Below are 27,190 nucleotides of genomic sequence, written 5' to 3' on the forward strand. Positions count from 1 at the left end.
AGTTATGGAAAAGGCGATCTCATGCAAAATGGATGAGCCTAAAGCTTTCCTTTGCTGCCTAACAAAAATAAAAGGCAGATTCAGCCACAAAGTTTCCACATGGACATACGAGGCAGGCAGGGTCTTTGTAGCTCTGGCTGTCTGGAAGTTTGCTATGTGCACCAAGCTGGCCTCGACCTCCCAAGCACGAGGTTTAAAGGCATGCACCACTACCCCTAACATAAATAAGTCATTTTAGATATTCTCAGCGCAAATGGACAAATGAAGTCATAATTGTTGTCAAGTTTCACAATCCTGGAAGCTATTAGTTCTAGGACTTTAAATTTCTTTAAACACTGTTTTTTTAAAAAAATTCAAATCTTAAAGCTATCCACTTCAGTGAAGAAGTGGTTTCCTGCTGGCACTCACTCTCAGAGGTCGTAACTGTCTGTTGTTTTCTTTTTGTTTAGAGCATCTGGAAAGAGAAAATGACACCAGGAGATTTACTTAGATTTCTCCTTTCTCCTCTGGTGATTTTTCTTAGAAATGTCCTCAAAGCTACTTTGAAAATAAGATTATTTCCTTTGCTATGTGGATATCCTACATAACAACTGTTTCTTGAGATTGATGTAGAAGAAACTCAAGGCAACAGAACTGATGTTCTGAAGGATTAACTAATAGATCTGCTTAGGAGCATTAATCACACAGAATTCAGCTAAGGGTGCGCTGCCTCCAAACACCCCAGACGTAAGTAGTGTGCTAACTAGCTGACTAGGGGTAAGGGAAATCTAGGATGCGATGACGTAAATGTCTGTCCATCAGGATGGACCAGCCATCAGGCCCATCCCCAAAGCACATGCCTCTGACTGGCAGTTCAAAGGGACAGTGCAGGGCCACAATGAACGTTAAGTCCTGTCTGCCATAAAGCCCCAGTTCTCATCTTGAGAAAAGCATAATTCTGCCAGGTGGGTGAGATGACCCTAGGTAACAACTATTCAAAACAAACAAAACAAAACAAAAAACCAACAACAACAACACAGGTGTACTTAAGAAATAAATCTGGCAATATCTTTGCAGTGTAAATCTCTCATCTGCCAAAGTGGCCGGTCTCCTGTCTCTGTTAAATTTGTTTAAAGTGTAACCTGGGGCCAGGACCTAACAGATAAAATTCATAAGCCTGAGGTATATGCAAGCTGGCAAAACCTTTTATTCACGGCTGACCCTTAATGTGGGCTTTGGCCCCAGCCAGTGTGACTATTGAAGAGATCGTCTTTGATCTCTCACTGGGAAGACACGCTATTTCTAGAACAAGATGGACAGGAACACACCAGTGCCATTGTGCAATCTTCAGAGACGGGAACACAAAGCCGGAGACAGGAAACACTGGCTCATGGCTTTAACAAAACCTCAGGAAAAGCCAGGCGTGGACTGAGACACCTCCTTTACTCTCGCCTCAGCACTCCTGTGTGCCCAAACCCCTCAACATGCAGCCAATCCCAAGTCCTCCTAAGAGGACGCACAGAGAACAGAGTGCTCTAAAGCTTAAAAACGCATTCTGTACACAGGACAGGATGTGGTGGCAGGCAGGATTCCCGCCTGCTGACAGGCCCGTGAGCTCTCCACTTGCTTCCAGGGTCACAGAGCTGGACGTGGAGTGCATCTTCAATACCCTCCCACACAGGCAGGGAGCTATAACGCTGATGTTGGATGTGTCTAGGTGTATGGAGTCTGAGTAAGAAAGAGCAAGGGAAATCTACAACAAGGAAAGGGAACACACATTTATTAAAAATAAAATAGCACACAGTCTCTGATAATAAACAATTAAACCCCACTCAAGAGTCCAAAGACTTCCAATATATAATGTAGCAATATACATGTGTAAAAAAAAATCCCATGGAGTCATTTATTTTAGAATATTCAAAAGAAAAAACAAAAAAGCGCACTTGGGCTTCATTTTGGTGGAGACTGCCTCCAGGCGTGTGTCAGGCCGCTCCCTCGGTGCTCGGTCGGCACCACAGCATGTGCAGCAGCTTGCATCTACACCGCCTTTCTGACTAAGGTCAGTTTCTGTACGATAATCCAGAATAAAAATCAGTGCTTTTATATTATAGGATATATTCACAGGCTGGAAGAGCAGGGATAACCTGGTTTCCTAAAATCTTCAATTTTTAAAGAAGACACAGACGAAACTACTAAATCTAGATGCTTTCACATTATTTTGCCTGAGTGTTGATTACTGTATAAAAACTAATGTACAATCTTAAATAAACCAAAACCAGTGTCTCTAAAGATAGAAGTTCTTCACTCGCAGTGTGGCTGGTGAATCTTCTGTCTTTGTAATTAGCAATGTCTTCAAAGCAAAGACCTTCAAGGAAGATTACCCACTGCTGAGAAGATGGAACCAGAGGGCCATCCTCAGTTTCTGCCTAGGACACACACAGCTCCTGCTGGATACTGGACGGTGCTAATTTACTGTCTTCAGCCTTTTCTTGTCCAGGGGCATGGCAGGTGGTCTTCCTCTTAAACAGCCGCAGACTCAGCCGAAGCAGCTCGTTGTCCACCATTGGAGTGCTTGTGTACGCCTGCTTCACGGTTCCCTATTTGGAGGAAACAAAAGCAACACACTGTGCTGGGCAACAGTGGGACAGAGGCAGCGCAGCTCTACCCCAGCCCGGATGACAGCTGAGCACTGACCTGAACTTTTCTGATATTAAAGCGAATCTGGGCTCTGTTCAAGACCAAACAAGCAAGGCCAGAGGGCACCTTGTCTAGCTCTTACTAAGGTTTCCCACCAAGTAATTAGTGAACACTGCAGCCAAGCAGAGGCGTGTGTGCTGAGCTTCTGCTTCTCTTGAGGGAAGCAACAGCGCCCACCCTCCTGACTGACACTTGTATTCAATCCTGCTTTTGCCGACAAAGTACAAATTCTGAGAGAAGAATCACTTCTTCCTCATTTTTCTTTCACAAGCCAAACATTCTTCACTCCTTATTAGTCTTGTAACATTTGGGCTGAAGAACTGGATAAAGTAACTTTTTATGTACAATTCTATGAGGTTTAATACACATACAGATTTGTGCAAATATGGTGACAAAATCCCATATCCTCAACCCTAACCCTGGTAACCACTGTTTATGTTTCTCAGAATGTCCCAGAAATACAGGACAAGTCTCAGCTACTGCCGGTGTTAGTCCCTCTCTTCAGCACAGTGCCTGAGATTCACGCATGCCGCTCAACATGCCAAGGGCGGTCATGTTTTGTTGATAGTGACTTCCTACTGCTTGGCTGTGTGACAGTTCATCTACTGGCCCCTGGAAGTGGATTCAGTTTGGGGAGTGTGTCACCAAGTTTTAACTGGTTAGGTCTTTTAGGCCATCAACACAGGTAAGTAACAGAATGTCAGTGCAGTCTTAATCTATACCCATCCAATCATGTGGCCTAAGCACACTGGCATAATGTCTGTTTAAATATTTCACCATTTTGAAAAACTGAATTGTTTTCTTATTAATTCTTGAGAATATTTTCATATGTTTGGAGTATTTAAGAAGTGTATTCAGGCTGGGCGTGGTGGTGCAGGCCTTTAATCCCAGTACTCAGGAGGCAGAGGCAGGCGATTGCTGTGAGTTAAAAGCCAGCCTGGTCTACAAAGCAAGTCCAGGATGGCCAAGATAACATACAGAAACCCTGTCTTGAAAAAACAAAAAACAACAAACAAATGAAGTATATTCTGTAAATACTGTCTCCCATTGTTTGTCTTTTTCTTTTTTTATCAGTCTCTTAATTTATGAAGATAAAAATCATTATTTCATAATAAAAATTAATTTAAAAAATCAGAACTATTTTATACTCTCCCCTGCCCCCTCTTAACTGGTCACATTTGTGTCTGTCTACTTGTAGAATCTGTTCACTTCCATTTAGCTGAAATTCTATTCTTTTACCAGTACTTCATTATTTTAAATATATTTTTTATAGTAAATCTTGAAACAAGTAGTAAATTCTCTCATTTATTGTTAGTGGTTGGGTTTTGTGTAAAATCAATATGACCAGATTCCACAAGAACTCTAGAATCAGTTTGTTCATCTCTACAAAGAGATCTTGGTTGGGTTTTTATTAGAATCTTATTGAATCGGCAGAACAGTTTTTGAGAAAACAATACTCTTAACTACTGTATAATATGATCTTTTTTTTTTTTCCTTTTTAGCTTGATCTGTAGATCATACTAAATGATTTAGAACACTGGCCAGTCTTTCATTCCCAAGGTAACCCATATCTGACTGCAGTGCAGGATTCACTTCATATAGTTCTGAATCTGACTTCTCAACATTTCTGAGGGTCTTCACCACCATCTTCCCAAGAAAGGATGAGCAGGAGTTTTCCTGAGGTGTCTCGGTGCTGGAGCTGCAACATGAGCTGGGAAGTGCCCCTGCCTTCTTCAGCTTTCTGGAAACACTGCATAGAATCAGTCTTTTTATTGCTGTCCATCTTTTCTTTTTAATACTTAGAGTGGAAATCCCACTTTTTGGAAGATGTGAGCTGAAGCAGATGTAAAGCTAGCTTAAGCTTTCTACTGCTTCTGACACAGGTTTGGCTGTCTGAGAACTGTCTACACAGTACTACACTGAACTTTATGTATGTGGAGTTTCTGCTTTTCTTCTTCTGTTTTGGTAAGCAGTGCTGGGCATCAAGGCCAGAGTCTTGGGCATGCCAGGCAAGCCCTCCATCACAGAGCCACACCCCAGCCTCTACTACTCTCCTATCACTTATGATAGCTGTAGTGACATCTCAACTTTTATTCTCATTACTGCTCATTTGTATTTCTCCTTTATCGGTTTAGCAAGGCACTATTAATTTCTTAAATAAAACAAACAAACAGCTTTTGGTTTTACTATTTTCTCCAATGTCCTTTTATCTTCAATTTTCTTAATTGGCTATTATTTCTTTCCTTTTATTTGCTATCTGTGTGCTATTTTAATACTATGATGCTAAAATGATATTTAAACAAATTTACAATAGCTAAATGTTTTTTCTTGCTATTTTCTAAGGCACTTTATACTTACACACTTCAAAGTAATTCTCCTATAAAGAGACAATGTCAAATATATGATTAATGGTTTTTTCACTTCTTGTCACTGGAGAGGAATCTATCTCTTCTCCCAGGACACAGTCCTGTTCGTACTTCTCTTTTAAAGTAAGATAAAACTAATCTGAGTCTTCTTCCTGAGGCTGCTGAGCATTTGAACTGTTGCTTAGTTTTACCCCTTCCCGTCAGCTTGTGCTGTTATCTGTAATGCAGGTTGGTCTCAAATCCTCCCACCTCAACCTGAGCAGCATTCACAAGCCTGCACTACAGGCCCAGCTGCTGCTGACATCTTTCACACTGAGAAATCTGAATACTTGCAATTCTTTCTGCAGAGGGGTCAATTAAGACATGTACAATGAGTTATTAAAGTGTCACAATGTGTCATGTGGTCCGTTAATTATCTGCACTGTAAATTACAAGGTGTAAGTTTCTAAACATTCTCCATGAGATTTTTTTAAGGGTGTCTGAGTTGCTATAGTTTTTGAGGAACACAACAGTACATTGGGGAGAAACCAACAAGTGCCATAAAATATTTTTTATACAAAGAGGGCAGTATCCTGAAGATACTGGCACTAATTAGAAGCAGCTATAATATGACGCAAGTGATAATTTACAAGTGAAGGATAAAGATGATGGTGGCTACTGTTAGTGCTCAACTGCAGAGGACTCACTACAAACACGCCTAGGGATGGGAGTGGGAACACACAAGAAAAATGCTGAGTTGAGAAAGGTAGCCACTAAAGATGGCCACCCATATGCAAAACAGGAACAATAAAGGAGAATGATGACTGTAACTTTTTCAAAAGTCATTTAGATGACAGATAGCTAGACAAGACAGTAGCGGGAAAGAGAGACAGAGGAGACACAGAGAGGGAGACAGAGAAGGAGGTAGGCAGACAAAGGTGGTAGAAATGAAAGAAATGGAAAGACACACAGAAGGAGAGACAGATCACCCACAGAAGCCAGAAGAGGGTGCACAAAATAGCTTAGAGGGCTGACATCTGCCTAGCTCTAGTGCTTTAAGCTTATAAAATAAACTATAGTCTCTCTGTTAATTATTTTGGGAGTTAGCGGGGTTAAAGAAAAACTGTTGCTTTATTAATTTTATGCTACAACACTCACCTACAGTCCCAGTTTCCCAACTTTAAAATGCTGAAGACTCTTTCAATTTCTCATCAGATCCTTCTCTAATCCAAAGTAACTCGTATTTCTTATCTTCCTTATTCTCTAGTAAATGCTCTGTATGTTTGCTTTTCTCACATGCAAAACATTTCATGTAATGTTTTGTGCATGAAGTAGGAATGACAATTGCCATTCTCAACAACGACTCATCAATACTACTGAGGATGAAATGTGAATTCTTCCTTTACATGACTGGCTGACTATGAAAGCAAAGTCATAAAACAATTAAGAGGAAAAACATTATTCCTACCACCCACTGCGTGGTACCTTTTCATTCTTCACAAGCTGCTTCCGGATTGCAGAATCTCGTCTGAAACATAACGCTTTACAGCATGGTCCCAGGTCACTAAGAAGACTTGCTCGCTCTTCTTTTCGCAGTAGAGCAGCCATGTTGAGAGCGCCTAGTTCATGTTCGAAAAGGCTCTCTGCATCTTTCAATCAAAACAAGCACACATTAAGTTTCCCTGAAAGAGGAAGTGTCACCACTGACTTAACTGAACACTTCAAGAACCTGATTTACTCAAGTTAGCAGCCTTAGTGACTTGTCAAGGCTAGCAGCAATGGTCTCCTGTGAAAGGACTTTCAATGTGTAGATACATTTCTAGCCTGAATAAACACAATAGTGTTATGCTATTTTAATTTAAGAGTATCAAAAGCAGACTTCAGAGGGAAAGTGAGGCCACTGATTACTACTTGGAAGAAGGGTCAAATGAGAACATTTAAATCAAGTTCAGTGTTCACTTAACTTGACACACACTGACTCTCTCTCTCAGGAAAATTTTGATTAAAAAATTCAACTGGGATAAAGTAAGTAAAAAATTGGGGTTAGCATGAGTTATTTTCTGAGGGCCACAGATCTAACAAAAGTAAAAACAATGTGGCTAGAACCCTTAGGTCACTTTTTAGGTTACAAAATATTCACATATAATTTACTAGTAGTATTAAAATGGAGAATTTTACTGATTATGGGAATGGGCAGAACGACACGGGCTCATGAAACATAAAACACCTCCCTCCCGCCAAACTTTTGTTTAAACTTTTAGGGATATAATATAAAGTCCTAGGTAATGGTGCTTTCACCTTCTCTCTCTTCCCTTGTTTAAGTATTTGCTCAGCCTCTCATTGACAAAAGCTATAAAACAAACAACAGAACAAAACCACCAGAATCCATACACTAAAAGGTTCAGATTTGCTGGGCATGATGGTACATGCCTTTAATACCAGCACTCAGGAGGCAGAGGCAGGCGGATCTCTGTGAGTTCAGGGCCAGCCTGGCCTAGAAACTAGGGCTATTATACAGAGAAACCCCATCTAGAAAAACAAAAACAAAACCAGAAGTCTCCAGAAGTTCACTAAGGTGAACAATAATTCAGATGAAGTATTTTCTGAGTGATAATGCCACGCCACTGCAGTACTGTTGTCAGTGTTTCAGCTGATGGTGTAACTGTTCCAACTACACCTCACAGGAACAGGTGGAGACCAGGGGGCAAGCAGGTATTCTCTGGGCGACAGACAAGGGGCCATACCCACCAAGCTAAACCATCTGTTAAAGGCTCCACCTAGACATTCCGGTTTGAATATATATATTCCTCTGCTTGTAGCCAGGTGAAAAGGTTGCAAGTCACTCATAATTTGCTTGGGAAAAAAACCCAACTTCATGGAACTGTTTGTTTAGTTCTAAGCAAACGTCTGTGCATTCTGACACACGAACTTGTTTGTTAAAAAGCAACTTCCTCTCCTACGGTGCTGCAATTGGGCCTGGTGCCTGGTGCTTATGCTCTGCTGCTGAGCTAAACCTTCAGGCCTCAAAAATATTTTTGTTATTTTCTTTCTTACTTTTCCAACCTCTTTTTTCTTTCTTTCCAGAATCAAGTTTTTCTTGAACTTAAGAAATAACACTCCTAAAGCAGTCCCTAGTGCACAGACTGTATAAGACAAGCAAACGGGCCCCTTCCCCAAAGCACACTGACTGCTACAGTACATCACACAGTTCAGGCAAACAAAGTGCACTTACCTCTGGGTTTTTCTAGAAGCCGCTGACACGTTTCTTTAACTTTAGTAAAGAGATCAGAACCTGCCAGCCTTTTGGAAACCCCAACTCGTAACAGAACAGCTCCGGGCGTGAACTTTAGGAGGGCCGCCCCAGGCTCTCTGGGTTCTTTTGGATGCTTTGGCATAAGTCCAGACCAGTCCACATCGATTACATCTAAGGGATCTGTAACAAAGTTAAGGAAGTAAAGACAGGGCTTTATTTTACACCAGAAAACCAGTCTGAGGCTGGAGAGATGGCTGCAGGTAAAGGTGCCTGCAGTCAAAGCTGTCAACCTCAGTTTGAGTCTTGGAAGCTACACAGTGGAAGAACTGACTCCCAGTGCTCCACACACGCCCTGAGGCATATGCCCACCCTCAACAAAAAGATGAACAGATGTAAAAGAGTAATACAGTGAATGCTGACACACAGCAGATGATCTACTGAAAAGGACGTGACAAATTGCATCTATAAGTTAGGAAATATAAGGTCAAGTGAAGTAAGTATATTTTACATATCATGACCAAGCAAAGTGTCTCCTTATGATAAAAACAACAACAAAATGAAAAAACAAAATAGGTGTGGGGCACAATCCTATAACCCCAGGGCTTGGAAAGGTACAGGCATAAGAATCAGAAGTTCAAGGCCATCTTCAGCTACACGGCAGGTTTGAAGTCAGTTTGAGGACTGCTGTCTCAAAAACAAAAAATAAACAAATGAATCAAATAAGTGAAAAAGTTGCACAATGAGACCCTGACTGAAACAGATGGTTCCCTGAGTTCACAGTGCCCACTCAGTGAGTCAGGCAACGTTCACCATAGTCATGGAACTGACACCGTGTTCAAACAACCTTTATCTATTTTTGAATGTGGGTTAAGTTGGCTGAGGCCACCACAGTTGTGAAGTCCTGCTGCACCACATACCTGCCATGTTGGACACTGGCAAGCAGCTGGGATATGGTGAGGTTCTGGGTGAGATAATAAGAATCTTAAACTCTGGAAAAGAAATCTTACAATTCTGCTCTTCACTAGGACACTCTTTTACACAGGCAGTGTGGAAAACCACAGATGCACAAACTCTAACACTCCTTCTAGTGGCCCCCTTACTTAAGACCTAACAGGAGGAGTGTAAGTGCCCCTTACTTCTCACAGCATGGCCGAGAACCCCACACTCCAGTTCTTCTGAGCTCTGGGTACATTACCTGGCATCTTCTCCTCTTCCTGCTGGTCCTCTCTCTTTTCTGCATCCCCTGCCAGAATTTCATCCAGTTCGTCATCACTGATGGGCTCATAGCCTTCCCCAGCACCAGATCCTAATGAATGTGCATCATCTAACTTGGATTCGTCGTCTCCTGCTGCACAGACAAATTAAGTTCATGTCATAGAAAGATATATAGATAGACAGACAGACAGATAAAATAGAGTGATATCTAAGTGGAACTGAAAGGCAGAAACTATTGGGCACAATAAAAGGTTATAAAAAAGTTGTTTTATAGCTGGCATGGAGTCAGACACCTTTAGTCCCAGCACTCAGGAGGCAGAGGCAGACGGATCTCTGTAAATTCCAGTCCAGCCTGGTCTACAAAGTGAGTTCCAGGACAGTTGGGATTATTGAGAAACACTGTTTTGAAAAACAAAAACTAAAACTAAAAAGGTGTTGTTTGTTTTAGCTAGAAAACTACGTTTTGTAATTGAACACTTGATAATTTAACCTGAAAACAAATTTTACTAGTTACAATCTTAAATGTTAAGAATATAATAGCAATATCCAAACACACTGTAAGGTCACACTTAAAATATCAGAAGTAATGCTGAGTATGTACACTGTATTGACTGACAGTTTCACACCTGTATACACTGAGTTTTGGCCATTCTACCCCTGCTTCCCTCCTTCCCGGAGTCCTTCCTCACCAAGTCCCTCCTATCTCATGCCTTCTTTGTGTGTTAATTTTCAATGATACCATCTCAACACTAAGAAAAATCTAAATAAACTCATTTTCAAAACTCACAAACCTATTTCAAATTGCATTTTAAGCTCAAATCTTATTCTGATAGTCAGCTCATAGCACAAACTTTCTAGCACTGAGGCACAAATGTTAAAGTGCTTTTAAATTCCCCTACCTCTCAATTCTGCTTCTTGATCTCAATATTTTCTTCTCCTTACTGAATAAAATCTTAGGAAGAATGCTGTAATAATATGTGATCAGAGTGTTTTTTATGGCATTAGTAGCATAAATTCTACTTTGTTTTTTCATTGACTTTTTCCTTCAACTATTCCCAGGCGAAGCTTTTATTTCCTGCTGAGTTAGTTGTAAACCTAGTCCCCAAACTATAAATATGCTTAATTATTTCTAAACTACATATTTTATGGATCTATAACCCTTGTTTTCAAACTGTAATAACAGGCTCATGGGGATGCATCTGCAGCATGAAAAGTATGAGGCTATGAAATATCTCTAATAGTTTTTCTACTTTTCAAAAGAAAACTCTCTTTATGGTTGGTGTATGAGGTCACTGTGCAGCACCTTAGTGAGCTTCCATACAATGAGAACACTGTCTTCTTTGGCCAAGCTGAGCAATGAAGCTGCTACGAATGAGAGACGTGTAACCTAGGGTTTTACACCTTCTTGGCCAGACTTATTTTAATGCTCTGCAACTTGGTCAGCAGAGCAGATTTTCGATTTCTTCTGTTTGGAAATCTTGACTTGATTAATGCATTTCACAGCCCACAACCAAAGCATCTGCAGGCTGCCTTTTAGACTGTCAGGTCTGGTTGCCTGGGCAACAGCAACAGCTGGACTGGGTGCTACTCTCAGCTAAGTGGTCCACGGAAGCACTGGTGGGCCTCAGACACATGTATCAATGAAAACCCCACGCCAACATGGGTACCAAGCCATGAAAGCTGCACCACTGTGGCCCTCAACTTCTCTTGCACGGCAGTCTCCCCTGCCAACAATGGTTTGTTGACTACTCTTTACTGGAAAGTTGTGTACTTTCCCAGTATCCCCACTAATTCATCTCCAAGGCAAATTTCATAGTAATATATTTCTAAAAATAGATGTACATAATAGAGTTAAGGTTGTTAAGTTTACCTAACTCATTTTTTCTACCTTAAGTTGAGTAAAATATTTACATGATACAGCAAATGACTCACTTCTAAATACATATGCCATATTGTCTGGAGTCACCATAAATAAATGATATGTTCAGGATGAAGCCTGTGACCCAGTCCTAAAAGACCTATAATAACAATTAGTTCAGTTATATTCCATTACATCCCAAGTACTTCCATTAGAACCATAACTTTTGACCTGATGCTACTTATACTCAAAGTTGAGATAAAAATGTGATGCAATGAAAGCTGAAGATAGATGTTTTTGTTAAATGGGAAAAATAGGCATACTGGGGGTTAGTAACCAACAGATCTAACACTCCACCGGTGTAAAGATTGGGGCTTTACTACACAAGCCAGTGTGATTATATAGCAAAACAAGACAAACAAAAACTAATAGCCTGGGGACTTGAAAGGTTATGTCAGAACAATGATTTAAATTCTGACAGTGAAACTGGAGAGTCTCAGGAAGGCAGACTTTCCTAAGACTTCTCAGAGAAGCCATCCCGTTAGCCTGGGGTTTATATAATCCACCACAAATACCATGTGGAGAACGCACATACGGCAGAGTGTCAGCAACACAGTGTGTCCTGAAACAGTCCTCACAACAAAGGAGAAAAGCCATGATTCATAAAAAGGAGGCTATGGGGAGGGAAACACAGGAAAGTCATTCTGCTACGGTGCAGGGAGGCTTACGCAGACACAGCACAGCGGAGGCTCAAAGGGCAGCTGCCCTGAGCAGCGAGAGCTCCTGAAGACAAGCGAGGCATTAAGGTTCTGGTTTGAGTAGAAATGATAAAAGGGAAAAGGAAGGATGGAGAAAGGTGAGAGACTGGAGATGCTGTGTCAGCTGTCTATGGCCTGGGAACAAGTATATATAAGCAAGAATACTTTGCTATTTTTTAACTGTCGTATGACAGGAGTTGGCCCATAGTAAAACTCACAGATTTTACACCTTTAATCCCAGCACTCGGGAGGCAGAGGAAAGCAGATTGCCATGAGTTCAAGGCCAGTCTGGTCTACAAAGCGAGTCCAGGACAGCCAAGGGTACACAAAGAAACCCTGTCTCAAAAACCAAAACAACAAAAACCCCAAACCAAACGGGAAAAAAAAACCCCACAAAATCATGGGTTTAAAGGTTTAGACTTTCTGTATAACTAAACTGAGCTGAATCAAACTGTAACGAACTGAACTGATTGAAATAACTTTGACTGAAGTCACTATCCCTCCTCCTCAAAATGAATCAGTTTGTGTGGCACAGTGGGAAAGTGAAAGGAGGGAGAGGCAGTGAGGACTAAGGTCCCAAAGACTCAAGACTGGCTAACTGGGTCTGTCAGATGGCTGATGTGGCCCTGTGCTCTAACTAGGCCCAGGGAGTGCCACCCGGCTGCTGCAGTCAATCTGCCATCAACCAGTTTTAGGGAGCACTGTGATGATAACATGTTCATTTTCAACTGTTCTAGCAAACAGGAACTAGTAATTGCTTTTTAATTCCTCACTTCAAATTTCTTCATGTGTTGTGACAGGGTTTTGTTATGTAGGCCAGGCGACCTTGAATATGAGTCTCCTGCCTTAGCCTTCCTGGAGACAGGACGATGGGTGAGTCATCACGCTCAGATGACCTTTTTTTTTTTTTTTTTAAACATGTTAAGTAAAATATGTGATGTTTATTAAAGGCTACATGCGATGCACCTAAGGGACCTCTTATTTGAATGTTTAGGCAGCAGTAGGAGCGACTGTTCTGTCTTTTGATGCTCTGCTCCCCTTTACTTCATCACCACTTCTTTATTTCATTAAGCTCTCCGAGCAAGGTTGCCTGGACACTACTGCTAAAATGAACGCTCTTCTACGCTCACAGGCTTTCCTTCTTCAAGGACTTCCACTCACAGAACAGAGTCCATTGTCTAGTGACCCATAGGTGACTTAGAAACGCTGTCCTACAGGGAACTGGGAAAAGAATGGGGCAATACGACAGAGAACAGCGGCGCCCTCACCTTCCAGACTCTCTGTTCTTCCAGCTTTACTCACATCTTCAAATCCCTGCAGCGAGCCCAGGTCTCTATCCAGTCTTTCCTTGTCCAAGGCCGCAGAGTCCCGGGAACTGCTGTCGAGGTCTCTTTCATGTTCGCTCTCCAACTTGGCTTCACTGCGCTTCACAGATTCCGACTGAGAAGTCTCAAAAGTTCTATCTCGTTCTCTGTCCCTTTCCATGGGGTCAGTGATCAGTCTCTCTCTCTCTCTGTCCAAGTCTCTCCTTTTGTCCCGTTCTCTGTCTCGTTCCCGCAGCCTGTCCCGGTCTCTGGTCCGCGGCCACTCTTTCTCAGCGTCCCGGTCCCAGTCCCGCTGCCGGGGGTCTCTGCGCTCCCGCTCCCTGTCATGCTCATACCTATCTCGTTCTTGGAGTCTGTCTCTACTGTCAAACGACCCCGACCTCGAGTGAACCTGCCGATCGGACTCAGGAGAGCTTCTTCGTGAGCTGTGGCTTCTAGAATCCTGGCGATCTAAATCAAGTACGCATACGTAAAGTTAACACAAGAAGCAGAAACAGAATGCTTCAATTTATAGCTTTTAACTTTTGTATTTTCCACGTATGTTCTGTTTATACACTCTGAATATCACTTACAATTTATAACGTTTGTATTTTCTACTTATTTGTTTATATACTCTGTATTTTACATCTATAATCCCATATACTCAAACTCATTTTAAGGAAAAATTTGTCTCTCAATTAAAGTGCTAATTAAAATAGTCTCTCAAGTGTTCTTATCCATTTTCACCCCCCCCCACCCCCCCCGCCCCCCCGCCCCCCACGACCAGGCGATGATACAGTTGATTGCTCTAGTGTTTGATCTCTTCCTTATCTTGTTTTCTATAGTGAGAACGGTGGCACTGGCTAGGAGGGAGTTGAAAGTAAAATATGTAAGCTTGATCAGTACAACACACCACTAAGATCCTGATGTGAACATTCCGCTGCGTATGCATCTTCATAAGGTCAGTATTTCAGTGTCAAAAGATGAGATTTTAAAGAAATCGTTATTAACCTTTTGTTTTGTTTTGAACTTGCATGCAATTTCAGGCAGCATGTAAAATAACCAGTTGGCACTGCTTTAGAGTTATAATCCGGACAAAAATCACAGAAAACACTAATTGGATCACAATTCAACTTTATTACCTGAGGAAGTACTTCGACTGGGTTCTCCACGCTTTAACTGATCAATTCTAGACTTTCTCTCTCCTGTGATTTCCAGGCTCTTTGTTTTTTCTCTGTCTCTGGAACCACTATGCAGCACTCTCTTTCGACTACCCTGGTCATCCCCGCTTCGATGGGCAGAATCATTCGACGGGGAGCGCAGGCGACCAGAGGTGTGGCTACGGTGACTTCGATTGCTTCCAAGGCTGCTGCTTCTCTTTTGGTCCACCAGCTTGCGATGTGGTGTGTCTTCTACGGTCATATGGGGTGCCTCTCCTTTCTCCCCTCGTGTCCTGTGGCATTTTCTATGTGAGTCTTCACTGGCATTGGCATTGGAGGTGGCAGCAGCACTGGGAATAGCAGCAGAGGTGGCGGCAGCAGTAGCTGAGGAGGCCAGAGCAGCTGCTGCAGTACTGGCAGCAGCCACAGGCGGCGGAGGAGGGAGCAGAGAGGACAGAGGGGAAGGGGTACTTCCAGGAGTGGCGGCGGCTGCGCTGTGCTCCGGTTCCATGCCCTCTGCGCGGTCAGGCACATCCTCATCTGACCAGTCACTGAAGGCTGTATCTTCTTTCTTCAGAGCGTCCTCCAGGATGCCATCCTTGTCAGTGGAAATGTCAATCAGCTCCTCCTTGATGGCCAGGGGAGGCGTCCGCGGGCCTCTCTTCCTTTTATTCTGTGGGGCCGCTTCTTCGTCAGAAACATCAGAATCGCCTTTGGATCGTTTACGCTTTTTTTCGATATTTTTCTTCTTCTGTCCTTTTTTTGGTGAAAACACCTGAGCATCTTCAGACGCCTCAAGGCTGCCCCTCTCTAGTCCAACATCATCCTCTTTTTTTTTCTTAACAGGTTTCTTCGGAGCTTTTGCTTTTTTCTTTTCATCGTGGGCTCGATCAGACCCGTCGCGGTCTCGCTCTTCAGCCTGGCGATGGCTCACCAGGTCTTGCGCGCGCCCCCTTGAGCTCTCCATGCTTTCCGCCTGCTCCCTTTGCCTATCGCCAGAAGAAACCTTCTCTTTGAGTTCTTGCTCTTCATAGCGCCTGGAACTCTCTTTTCTCTCGGATTTGCGATCCTCCTCCTTCCATCTACACTGCCTGTCGTCTGGGAGGTGTGATGGGCTGAGAGAACGCGATTCCTGTGGTCGCACAACCTGGCTCAAGAGTCTATGTTTTTCATCTATACAAAAAATAGAAGTACTCACATCTTCATTAGGTCAGTAAATAGAACATCTCATTTAAAGTACAAACTGACTTTTCATTCAAAACCTTCGAAATGGCAATAAAGATAAAAACACATCTCTAACAAGCAATATTAGGAAGAGATAGCAGCCTTGTGTAAAATGGTATTCCTAACACACCACTCACATATGGAAACGTTCAGCAGCACAGAACAAGAACATTTAAAAAATCTGTTCATTAGTTGCAATAAGGGTGGGTTCACGGCAACAGTGAGCATGCGCAGACAGAAAACAGACTACTCACTCTTGTCATCCCCACTGTGGTAGGTGTCGCTGTCTGGAGAATGCTCCCGCCGGCGCTTGGGGGACAGCCGGGGGCTGGGACTCCCTTCGCTTCTATAGCGCTTCCTAAGTGTGGACAAATACAAGTTATAAGGTACTACATTGGAAAAAGAAAAAAGACTTCTGTACTCAGCTTTTAATGGTGTTTCTTCACTGTAAGTAGAACGTACAATTGCAGGAAAGCTGCGCTGTTACAGCTGTACTCACAAAGGCAGTGTGGGGCTTCTAATACAATTTATTTTACTTCCTTTGCTAAAATGTACATCTGTGAGTAAAAAATCCAGAGGCACATTCCTCTTATCACACACAAGGAACACTCAAGGGAAACTTGTCAGATCTAAATCCTACAAGTTGGTAACATACAGCAGAAAAATCAATGCAATAATGTATTCTGTACTATAACTTGTCAATTTTATATGCCTCGTGCTGAGACAAGGGATGAAAACAATAAAGAGTTACTTTAGGAGTTAAGAGCTGTGAGTGTGACTTAACAGCCACATTACTTTCAGGCAACCTAAGTAAGTTCCTGGAGGTTCCCCAAATCTAAGTTCTCTCATCTGAAATTGGGAGAAAAAGCAAAATCCCTTCTCATAAGACTAAAGAGAATTAAATCAGTTATGTGGTAAGTCCAGTACCATGCGGGCACACTGTGGGTATGTTATAAAAATTCCTTACTGTATTTGTTTTCATAACTAAACTTTAACTGAATAGTGGCTTAGACACCCTGGGTAAACTATTCTAGAGTTTTCTCATATGCTCATTAAATTCTGACTTTTTTTTTTTCATTAAATTCTAAACTTTTAAGAGCTAACACTGTTTTTAGATACCAAGGTCAAAGCTAAGAAAGAAAACCAACTTCTTACATAGATGAGTGATCATGTGAACGGGCAGCCCCAGGCATAGTATGACAACTCCCAGGCCACAGCCTGTGTACTTCATTGTGCAATGCTTTTTCTGCTAAAAGGTGGTCTGTTCCACACTGTTTAAACTGGGCTTGGCTCACACTTGCTATGCACAAAAGAGAGAAGGGAATGGAAGTCACACTCAACATGGAGAGGACTCAAAGGGCTTTGGGGTTTCAGAGTTTGAACTATCGCAGGCTCCAAGGTCACAGGGAGGAGAGGTAGGACACTGCGATTGCTAGACAAGGGATGAAGGCGTACTCTGCTGAGCCCAGGTGACACGGCTCACCTACAGAAGCATCAGAAAGCATTTATGACTTGTCTTTAACTGCTCACGTTTGGGGTGAACTGTTAACACAGCAAGGAATAGCTCATAAAGCAAAATTTAAAACACAGGAAAAGCCAAAGTTAGAATAATAAAACAAACACTATGGTAATTCGGCAAAACTACATAAAACAATGTATTTTTGTCTTTTTTGTTTTTGTTTTTTAAAGTTCTGTGTAAGTTCAGGGCACTGAGATGAAAAAGCAACAAAAAGATGACGATATTAGTCTCATTTAACTAATTTTTGGTTACATGGTTCCTAAGTTCCTAGGCTCAACTTCTGGGTTGGATAGATATGAAAAAAAATCAGGGAAAAAAAATGCTACTGTAACACAATAGACACATGAAAAATATTAATCAAACCATGGAACCAAAGATAAACCAAGATAAAGACTTAAAATTTTTAGTCTTAGAAGACAGAATTAGAAAGAAATGTACATTTGCCTTACAATGTCTGAGGTTTGAATTCATTATCCTTTTTGTTTGTATGTTTGAGACAGGGTTTTTCTACACAGCCCTGGCTGTCCTGAACTCAGACAGACCGGCCTGCTTCTGCCTCCCAAGTGCTGGGATTAAAGGCGTGGGCCACCATCACCTGACACATTCATTATTCTTAACATGGAGCGAGGAAGAGAGCAGAAACAGACTAATATGGAGAAACATAGCCCTGGGATCCATAAATAGAACTCAGAACTAGTTTTCTAGACAACTACAAACATTTTTAAACACCAAATAAATATATGTACGGTGTATGCATGCATACACACGAGGCAACTCTGCAGTACAGGGAAGCAGAGCACAGCGAAGCATCGGACAGAACACGCGACTGCGCTGGAGGTCCCGCCCTCCTTACTTGGACTTCCTCTCCTCGTGGTTGTCTCTGGGGTTCCTGTCCTCTCGGACATCCTCACGCTTCTCCCTCCGGTCATCACGTCCCTTGTCTTTATCTTCCCACTCTCTCTGCCGTTCTCGTTCTTTTTCTCTTTCTCTGGCCCTTTCTCGCTCTCTCTCTCGCTCTCTCTCCCGCTCTCGTTCTCTCTCCCGCTCCCGTTCCCTTTCCCTCTCTCTCTCTTCTCGCTCTCGCTCCCGCTCTTTTTCCCGCTCCCTCTCTCGCTCCCTCTCTCTTTCTCGCTCTCGATCATGGTCACGATCTCTCTGATCTCTCTCTCGTTCTCGCTCCCTCTCCCTCTCTTTCTCTCTTTCTCTCTCACGCTCTCTAGCTCTCTCCCTTTCTAGTTCTCTTTCTCTTTCCTTTTCTCGCTCCCGGTCTCGCTCCCGCTCTCTCTCCCGCTCCCTTTCTCGCTCTCGATCCCTATCTCTGTCTCTAACCCTTTCATCTCTTCTCTCGTCTACTCTGTCTATTCTTCGGTCCTCTCTTCTTTCATCACGCTCAAGCTCCTCACTCCTTCCCTGATGTCGAATAGGCGAGCTTGGTCTTTGATCTACAATAAAAATCAAATTTGTCAGTGATTGATTTGTCAGATAACCTACAGGTAAGTCTTAAATTTTATCTGAGTATAGCACATCAGGTTACAGTAGCAATAAATTATAGATCAAGTACTTCACTTTTGATTTATCATCTAAACCATACACACACACACACACACACACACACACACACACACACACACACACACACACACACACCAAAGAACAGCAATAAGTGAGAAAATAAAGCAATGTTTAAAACTTGAGGCTGGCTATTAATCTCTAATAAGCTAGAATTAGTGGTACTGATGCCCAAAAACATTTGTCATGTTATATGACAAAGTCCGCTTTTCTCCTTTTACTTTTGCTGAAATCCATTACAACTCTAAATGGATCTACTGTATAACTTTTTTCCAGCAGTTCTATGCTTAGGAAAAATTTCTGATTTAGTGATTATAACCAAAAAGCACCATCATGAAACAGTCTGAAAAAACAAATATGGCAATTTTCCAGAAGTTCCTATCAGTGACCTGGCACAATATCACCAGAAACCGGCTGTCCAGCCACTTTAATGGCAGTGAAACCTTTATGATGCCAACCAACACTTCCTATCTTAAAGGAAAACATAAAGCACCTAAAAATGCCACAATAACATGCCAAACTGTCTTCTTTCTGATCTCTCCTAAAAATGTGTTCTTCAAAGCTGTGCTTTCTTTATGTGTTTCCCAATTCTGTTCTATATAGGTAGATTGATTTCGTTCTAACACTTGTTTCTTTTCCAAACCCTATCTCTACAGTTGCTTCATTAATGCAGAAGGAAACTGTTCAGCTCTGTTAGATGCTGATATATAATCAACAGTCTAAGTGGTTGGTATCTCTGCCTTCAGTTCCCCGACCAGATGCATAAGATGTTTCTCATGAAAACGCTGATCCACAGGCTTAAAGGCAGTTACTTGTAGGCAGCGCACAGCAATCCAATCTGACCATTCCAGTCTGGCCTAGAGGCCATTTGCAGCCTGTGCTATCATCCTTCTTTAGCCTTCTCCTCTAGGCCACACTCCAGCCTCAGAAGCTAATGCTTGCTCCTGGGGAGCAGGTGAGTCTTTCAGACCTGTGTGTCTACTTATGCCATCACACCATCCTAGGTTTTCCCACTGTTTCTTCCAGCTAACTGACACATGCTCTGGGCTAATGTAGACAATACCTCTTTAGTTAAGGGAGCTTTCCTGATATTCCGCAGAATTGTTATTTGCCTAACAGAATTTTGCATAGCTCTGGCAATCACTCCGTCCTGGCTACCTGTCTGTTGCGCTTACACTGTGAAAGTGGGAACAAGGCATGCCTGAGCATGTGCCCGCCCTCGGCCTCTCTCCAGCTTCCCTCTGCTCACTCTACAGCCATGCCGATTTCCCTTCATATTCTGGGACATGGTAGGGGACTTCCCATCTCAGGAATCTGTACCTACTCTTTATTTCCAACACACTCTGTTTGCCATCTTGCAAAGCTAGTTGCTTCTCTTGCCTTACACCTCTACATAAATACCTTTTCTTGATGTTTAATAGAACTCTAAAGTAAGTAGACGGTATCAAAGAGACTCTGTTCTGCATCTGATCCTTATGTATTTTCCAGTAATCTGGCTACAAAATGGATTAAAAGATCATCTAGTAGACTGTCAGGATACTTGTACTAGAGATGTACAAAGGAAACTAGCAACAGCAAGTACAGACTCTCAGGACAGAATGTGAGCATCACGGTCTTCTGGATTACCATACTTTACCCCCTTCTTAGTCCCCGCCCCCACTTCCACTCTTTTTTATTTTATTAGCTGATCTCTGACACTTTGTAAAATGACTGACAACAGCTAATTACTGAGTAGCCAGGAGTTTCAGCTGCAGGGGTTAAACTGGTAAAGGCACATGATAATCTACCTTCTTTAGAGAGCTGCCTACCACATACAATAGGGCAACCCCAGCTCTTTAGATCTGCTTATTAGGTTCCAGTAGCTACTGATATACTTCTGCACCACACAAACAAAGATTATATAAATAGCTTTAAATGTTACTAAGTATAGATCCTAAAATACATTTCCTGTTAAAAGTGACTTGATACCAATTTAAAGAACCATTCTCCCCTAGCTGTTGAGCACTAAAGGATACAAAGCTGTTTAACAAACCTCGCTCTCGGTTGTCCCGACGGTCTCTTTCTCCATGCCTTCTCTCAAAGGAAGAGTCCCTTGTTTGATCTCGAGTGTCTCTCTCAGGGTATCTGTCTCTTTCAGGATAGCTACTTCGAGTTTCCCAGCTATCATGATAGTTGCTGCTACTACTATGGCTATCCATTTGGGAACCTCTTGTTCCTCGACTTCCTACACAAAGGATGTTCAAAAATATTTAACAGACACACTTTAGTCAACAAGCTTATCAGTCATAATCTTTCCTCAAAACAGTACAAAATTTTAATTTTTTTGCATTCTATAATGTTATAAACACTGTTAAACAAAACAAAATGGGTCAGAGAACCAGTCTAAGGACTGACTACATTACAGTAAGCTAAGCTACAGTTTGTCCTATCTATAAGGAAGTCATCTGATGGGAACATAAAGCTACAAAGACTGACTTATACTAATTCCTCAAACAGTAAAACAAAAAATTTAAAACTATTTCCTCATATTTAATACAGACACAGCATGAAAAACTGAAAAGAGGGGATATATATTATTACTTTAATTGTATGTTTATTGTGAAAACATTCCAATATAGAGCCAAGGTAATTTGACAACATGAAGTAGTCTGTGAATTCTTTTTTTTTTTTTTTAATTAAAAGATGTGAGAATCAGGCATGGTTGAACAAGACTGAACAAGCTTGTTTTTCCCAGCAGGAAAAAAAGGAAATCAAAGGCAGCCTAGGCCACAATGAGAACCAAGTCTCTAAACAAAACAAAACAACCCCAACAAAGTAAGATGTGAAAAAAGTAAATGATGTTCATAGTAACAAAATGCCTAACAGTCACTAAACTGGAAGGTATCTGAACGCCTCTCAGTGGTGAAGGGTTAAACAAATGATGTGGCTCTCCCATACAGTCACACTCTATGGTAGAAGAAAAATGACTACCAACGAATTTTATGTACTCCAAGAAGATTGTGGTAAGTAAAAAAGCCAGTGCCTGTAAGATTTATACAGCATGACTCCATTTATGAAACATTAGTGAAACAAGAGACCTGTTAAGAAGTTACCACAAGTCCAGGACGGGGAAGAAGTGAGTGTGGTTACAAAGGAGCAATGCACATGAGGAGTCTTTCAATTGTATAATGATCAACCTGACGAGGAGAAGGCACTACGACTCCTCATGACAGGATGTACATGCACACACAGACACATGCATACAGGCTGTGGCCATGCTAATTTCTTCTTCTGATGCTGTGAAGATGTTAACACTGGCAAAGCTAGTGCACAGACGCTTCTTGTTCATTTCATTGTAATAGCCTATGGATCCTTCAAAACAGATATTTAAATGTTTAAAATACATAAAATTTTTATGGGAAAAGGTATAAATTGATATGCTAAATAGACCTGAAATAAAAATTTAACAGCTTTTCATAAACTGCAAAGTTTTCTAATATTTACATGAAAAAGTAAAGGATGAAGAAAAGCCTAGACGCTAGGTATTGGTACATGGCTATATTTCTAGTGCTGGAAAAACAGGGGCAAGGAGGAGCTCATGTTTAGGGCCAGCCTGGGCTTCAGACCAAGAACAAAACAAACAAGCAAGCAAACAAACAACTCCTTAACACAATAACCAAGACAATTATAAAGAAGTTGAAAGACCTTCACACTTAAATGGGAGTAAGTCTCTAATAACCCAACAGCAACCAGTGAGAGGCCCAAGAGATGTGAGTCTGCAGAACTTGGGAAGAGGTTAGAGAAAGGGATGAGGAGGGAGGCTAAATTAACTAAATTTCAGTAGTCTGGAGGCAGGCAAAATATTTCAGAGTTATTTAGATTAAGAAAAATTCTATGTGGTGATTTGAAGCAAGTAGAAATACTGAAGAATATTTAAATCAATTATTTTGACATCAATTTTGAAAATACATCATTGTAGTATATGTAAGTGACACCCAAAATTCTACCAGAGAACTCCTACAGCTGATAAACACCTTCAGCAAATTGGCTGGATACAAAATTAACTCAAAAAAGTCAGTAGCTTTCCTATATACAAATGACAAACATGCAGAGGAAGAAATTAGGAAAACTACACCCTTCACGATAGCCACAAGCAATATAAAATGTCTAGGAGTAACTCTAACTAAGCAAGTGAAGAATTTGTTTGAAAAAAAAAAAAACTTTAAATCTCTGAAGAGATTGAAGATGATATCAGAAGATGGAAAGATCTCCCTTGTTCATGGATTGGGAGAATTAACATAGTAAAAATGGCCATCTTACCAAAAGCAATTTACAGATTCAATGCAATCCCTATCAAAATACCTAAAAGATATTTTGAAGACATTGAAAGATCAACTCTCAACTTCATATGGAGAAACAAAAAGCCCAGAATAGCCAACACAATCCTATACAATAAAAGATCCTCAGGAGGAATCACCATACCTGATTTCAAGCCATACTATAGAGCGACAGTAATTAAAACAGCATGGTACTGGCACAGCAATAGGTTGGTGGATCAAAGGAATCGAATTGAAGACCCAGAGATGACTCCACACACATTTGGTCACTTGATTTTTTAACAAAGAAGCCAAATCCATTCAATGGAAAAATGATAGCATCTTCAACAAATGGTGCTGGTCTAACTGGATGTTTACATGTAGAAAAATGCAATTAGACCCATATTTGTACCATGCACAAAACTCAAGTCCAAGTGGTTAAAGACCTCAACATAAAACCAGAGACAGTAAATCGGTTAGAGGAAAAAGTGGGGAAGAGCATGGAACACTTTGGCACAGGAGACAACTTCCTGAACAGAACACCAACAGCCCAGGCCTTAAGGTCAACAATTAACAAATGGGACCTCATGAAGCTGAGAAGCTTCTGGAAGGCAGAGGACACTGTCAACAGAACAAAGTGGCAACCTACAGACTGGGAAAAGATCTTCACCAACCCGACATCTGACAAAGGTCTAATATCCAAAATACATAAAGAACTCAAGAACTTAAACACCACCAAACCAAATAACCCAATTAAGAAATGGGGCTCAGAACTAAACAGAGAATTCTCAGCAGAGGAATATCAAATGGCTGAGAAACACTTAAAGAAATGTTCAGTGTCATTAGTCATCAGAGAAATTAAAATCAAAACGACACTGAGATTCCATCTTACACTCATCAGAATGGCTAAAATCAAAAATTCAAGTGACAGCACATGTTGGTGGGGATGTGGAGAAAGAGGAACATTCCTTCATTGCTAGTGGGAATGCAAACTGGTACAACCACTTTGGAAATCTATCTGGCCCTTTCTCAGAAAAATGGGAATAGGGCTTCTTCAAGACCCAGCTATTCCACTCTTTGGAATATACCCAGAAGAAGCTCCACCACACATTGGGGACATATGCTCAACCATGTTCACAGTGACCTTATTCATAATAGCCAGGACATGGAAACAGCCTAAGTGTCGCTCAGTAGAAGAATGGATAAAGAAAGTGTGGTACATTTACACTATGGAATACTACTCAGCTATTAAAAACAAGGAATTTCCAAAATTTGTGGACAAATGGATTGAACTAGAAATGATCATAATGAGGGAGTTCACCCAGAAGCAGAAAGAGTCAAATGGTATATACTCGCTTATGTCTGGACACTAGCCCAAGGGGCATGTCCCATGAAAGTCTTCACTTACCAGGAAAGTGGGTCAGAGGGGTGGACATTCTATTGGGACTTTAGGTGAGAGAAGCATGGGAGAATGGGGGAAATAGAAGGATCCAGAGGGTCCTAGAAACCTACAAGAAGAACATTATGACGGGTGGATCTGGGCCCAGGAGTCCTGCTCAAACTATGACACCAGCCAAAGACAATATGGGCAGTAAACTTCAAACCCCTACCCAGATCTAGCCGATGGACAGGACATTCTCCACCGATGAGTGGAGAGTGGGGACTGACTTTCATACAAACTCTGGTGCCCCATTTTTGACCATGTCCCCTTGATGGGGAGGCCTGGTGGCACTCAAGGAAGGATAACAGGCTACCAAGAAGAGACTTGATACCCTATGAGCATATACAGAGGGAGGAGGTCCCCCTCAGTCATAGACATAGGGGAGGGGAATAGGGGAAAATGGGAGGGAAGGAGGAATGGAAGGATACAAGGGATGGGCTAACAATTTAGATGTAACAAGAATAAATTAATAAAATATTCTAAAAAAAGAAAAAGATAATACATCATTGAAACTCTACTTGAATAATAATTTGGTCACGTATACACCAGTTTATTAGAAATTGGTTTCTTGTGATTCTGTTGTATTTGTAGCAATTTTCATAGCACTCTAAATTAGTCAGTAGAGTGGGCATGATTTACCCAACTCCACTTAGGTTTTTCTCCTCAAGTTACTAATTCCAATAAGGAATTCAGCTGACTGCAAATTATTCTCATAAAACGCTAACAAGTCTCTTCTTGGCACCCTATGAGCACATACAGGGGGAGGAAATCCCCCTCAGCAATTGTCATAGGGGTGGGGAATAAGGGGAAAATGGGAGGGAGGGAAGAATGGGAGGAGACAAGGGATGGGATAACCATTGAGATGTAACAAGAACAAATTAATAAAATAATATATATCTTGGGAAAAAAACACTAACAATAAATGTAAGAAATAATGTATTTAGAAAAGAAACTTTAGTTGTTTAATGCTTTTGGTATAAAAATACAAGATACAGTTCATTAACATGCCAAAAATCTTACCCTTTTCGGGCAATTCAGGACCTCTCCCCCTACTTCTGCCCATGCGGTCATTTCTAATTTCACTTCGAGACTCATTTCTAGAGTCATTCCTTAGCTCAACTCGAGAACTCTCTTCTCGCAGGTGGTTTCTGCCATAACTGCGGGTTTCTTCCTGGTACACATCCTCCTTCCGGTGACCATCCCGAGCATCCCGGGCATCGCGAGGGTCTCGAACATCTCGCACATCTCGAGCATCGCGAGCATCCCGAACATCTCGAGCATCCCGCACATCTCGAATATCCCGGGCATCTCGAGCATCTCGGACATCTCGACCATCTCGGACGTCTCGAGCATCCCGAACATCCCGAACATCCCGAGCTTCTCGGTCCCTGTAGTCATGGACATCCCGAGCTGATCGAGAATCTCTGGGATCCCGGCTCTCCTTGGTATCTCTGCTATAATCCCTCATTTCTCTAGAGTCCCGGATGTCTCTGGAGTCTCTCAGTTCTCTGCGGTCTCTAGTGTCTCTCCGGTCCCGGCTATCTCGCAGTTCTCTGTCATCCCTGTGGTCGTGTTCAGACTCTCTCTCTTCTCTGGTGTCCTTTTCTCTATCCCTTTTGCCTCGAGTTTCTGTAACACAGGGGAACAACTCTAATTCTGTTTACAGTTTTCGGGAACTAGATATATTTCACACAAAGCTCTTAAGATTTTACAAAAAGATTCATGTTTTAAGCAGAAAAAGAGAGAATAAAGATAAAGCACAAAATTAAACCAGGTGTGATGGCATCCACCTATAATCTTGGTTTTGGGGAGGTAAAGACAAGGCCATCTCTGGGCTGTCTAGCCTACTCAGTGAGCTGAGGTTCTGTGAGAGGGTCTTCAACACAAGGTAAAGAGTAATAGGAAGATACTCAATGGATACACACTATGGCCTCCACATGCACACACAACTACGCGCGCGCGCACACACACACACACAAATGTATACATGTGGACAGCACACACACAAAGCACAGAAAGACATGAGAGCTATTACTCTATACAGCATTTCAGTCTGAGCTGGGAGAGCAGATCTAGGCTGAACTTAATTTTCAGGGGCCCAGAAAGAACTGTTCTCTTACTGTTGCTGGGGAGTCAAGCTTAGCACTCACACACAGGAAGAGCTCTGTCGCTGGGCTGTACTCCCAACCACTACTCACTACTCCATTGTGACCTACACCAAGAAATCCCATGAGTCAACTGCACTGACCTGGACTTTCCCCTGACCTCCTTTATCAAACTTTCCCAGTGCTTTTCAACTTGGATCAATTACCTTCTGCTTTCCTTTCTTGGGTTGTCTGTTTATCTGTTCTGTGGTGCTGGGGTCTGAACCTTACAGTCTTACAAATGCTAGGGAAGTGCTCTACCACTGAGCCAAGTCCCTAGCTCATTTTTTCCCTTGCTTTTTTATGAAACATTAAGAATTAAAAAGTGATACTTTAGCACTCAGACAGCCAAAAAGTACTCAATACAATATTTTAGAAGGCAGCACCAGCTTACATACCTCTAAGTCGCCACCTGTGTGTACTTACTGT

General features: G+C 41.8%; 1 protein-coding gene across 4 annotated transcripts in view; it reads right to left on the bottom strand.

The window, feature by feature from the left end:
* Positions 1-1,742: 1,742 nt before the first annotated feature.
* The window catches only part of ZC3H13 (zinc finger CCCH-type containing 13), a 67,465-nt gene continuing 42,017 nt past the window's right edge, over positions 1,743-27,190 (bottom strand). For 2 of the 4 annotated variants that reach the window (XM_084767442.1, XM_084767441.1), the window contains exons 10-19: positions 25,638-26,246; positions 20,914-21,105; positions 18,166-18,754; positions 16,048-16,151; positions 14,552-15,742; positions 13,374-13,880; positions 9,470-9,622; positions 8,254-8,454; positions 6,507-6,670; positions 1,743-2,576 (exon numbers count right to left, since the gene is read on the bottom strand). In XM_084767442.1, coding sequence (XP_084623568.1) covers positions 2,406-2,576; positions 6,507-6,670; positions 8,254-8,454; positions 9,470-9,622; positions 13,374-13,880; positions 14,552-15,742; positions 16,048-16,151; positions 18,166-18,754; positions 20,914-21,105; positions 25,638-26,246 — 3,881 coding nt within the window. In that variant the 3' untranslated portion in view covers positions 1,743-2,405. Of the gene's footprint in view, positions 2,577-6,489; positions 6,671-8,253; positions 8,455-9,469; positions 9,623-13,373; positions 13,881-14,551; positions 15,743-16,047; positions 16,152-18,165; positions 18,755-20,913; positions 21,106-25,637; positions 26,247-27,190 lie in introns of all 4 variants that reach the window. The other 2 variants (XM_084767443.1, XM_084767444.1) reach the window with 2 other exon arrangements.

This window comes from Acomys minous (assembly GCF_964271855.1).
Source record: "Acomys minous genome assembly, chromosome: 18".
Taxonomy (NCBI): Eukaryota; Metazoa; Chordata; class Mammalia; order Rodentia; family Muridae; genus Acomys; species Acomys minous.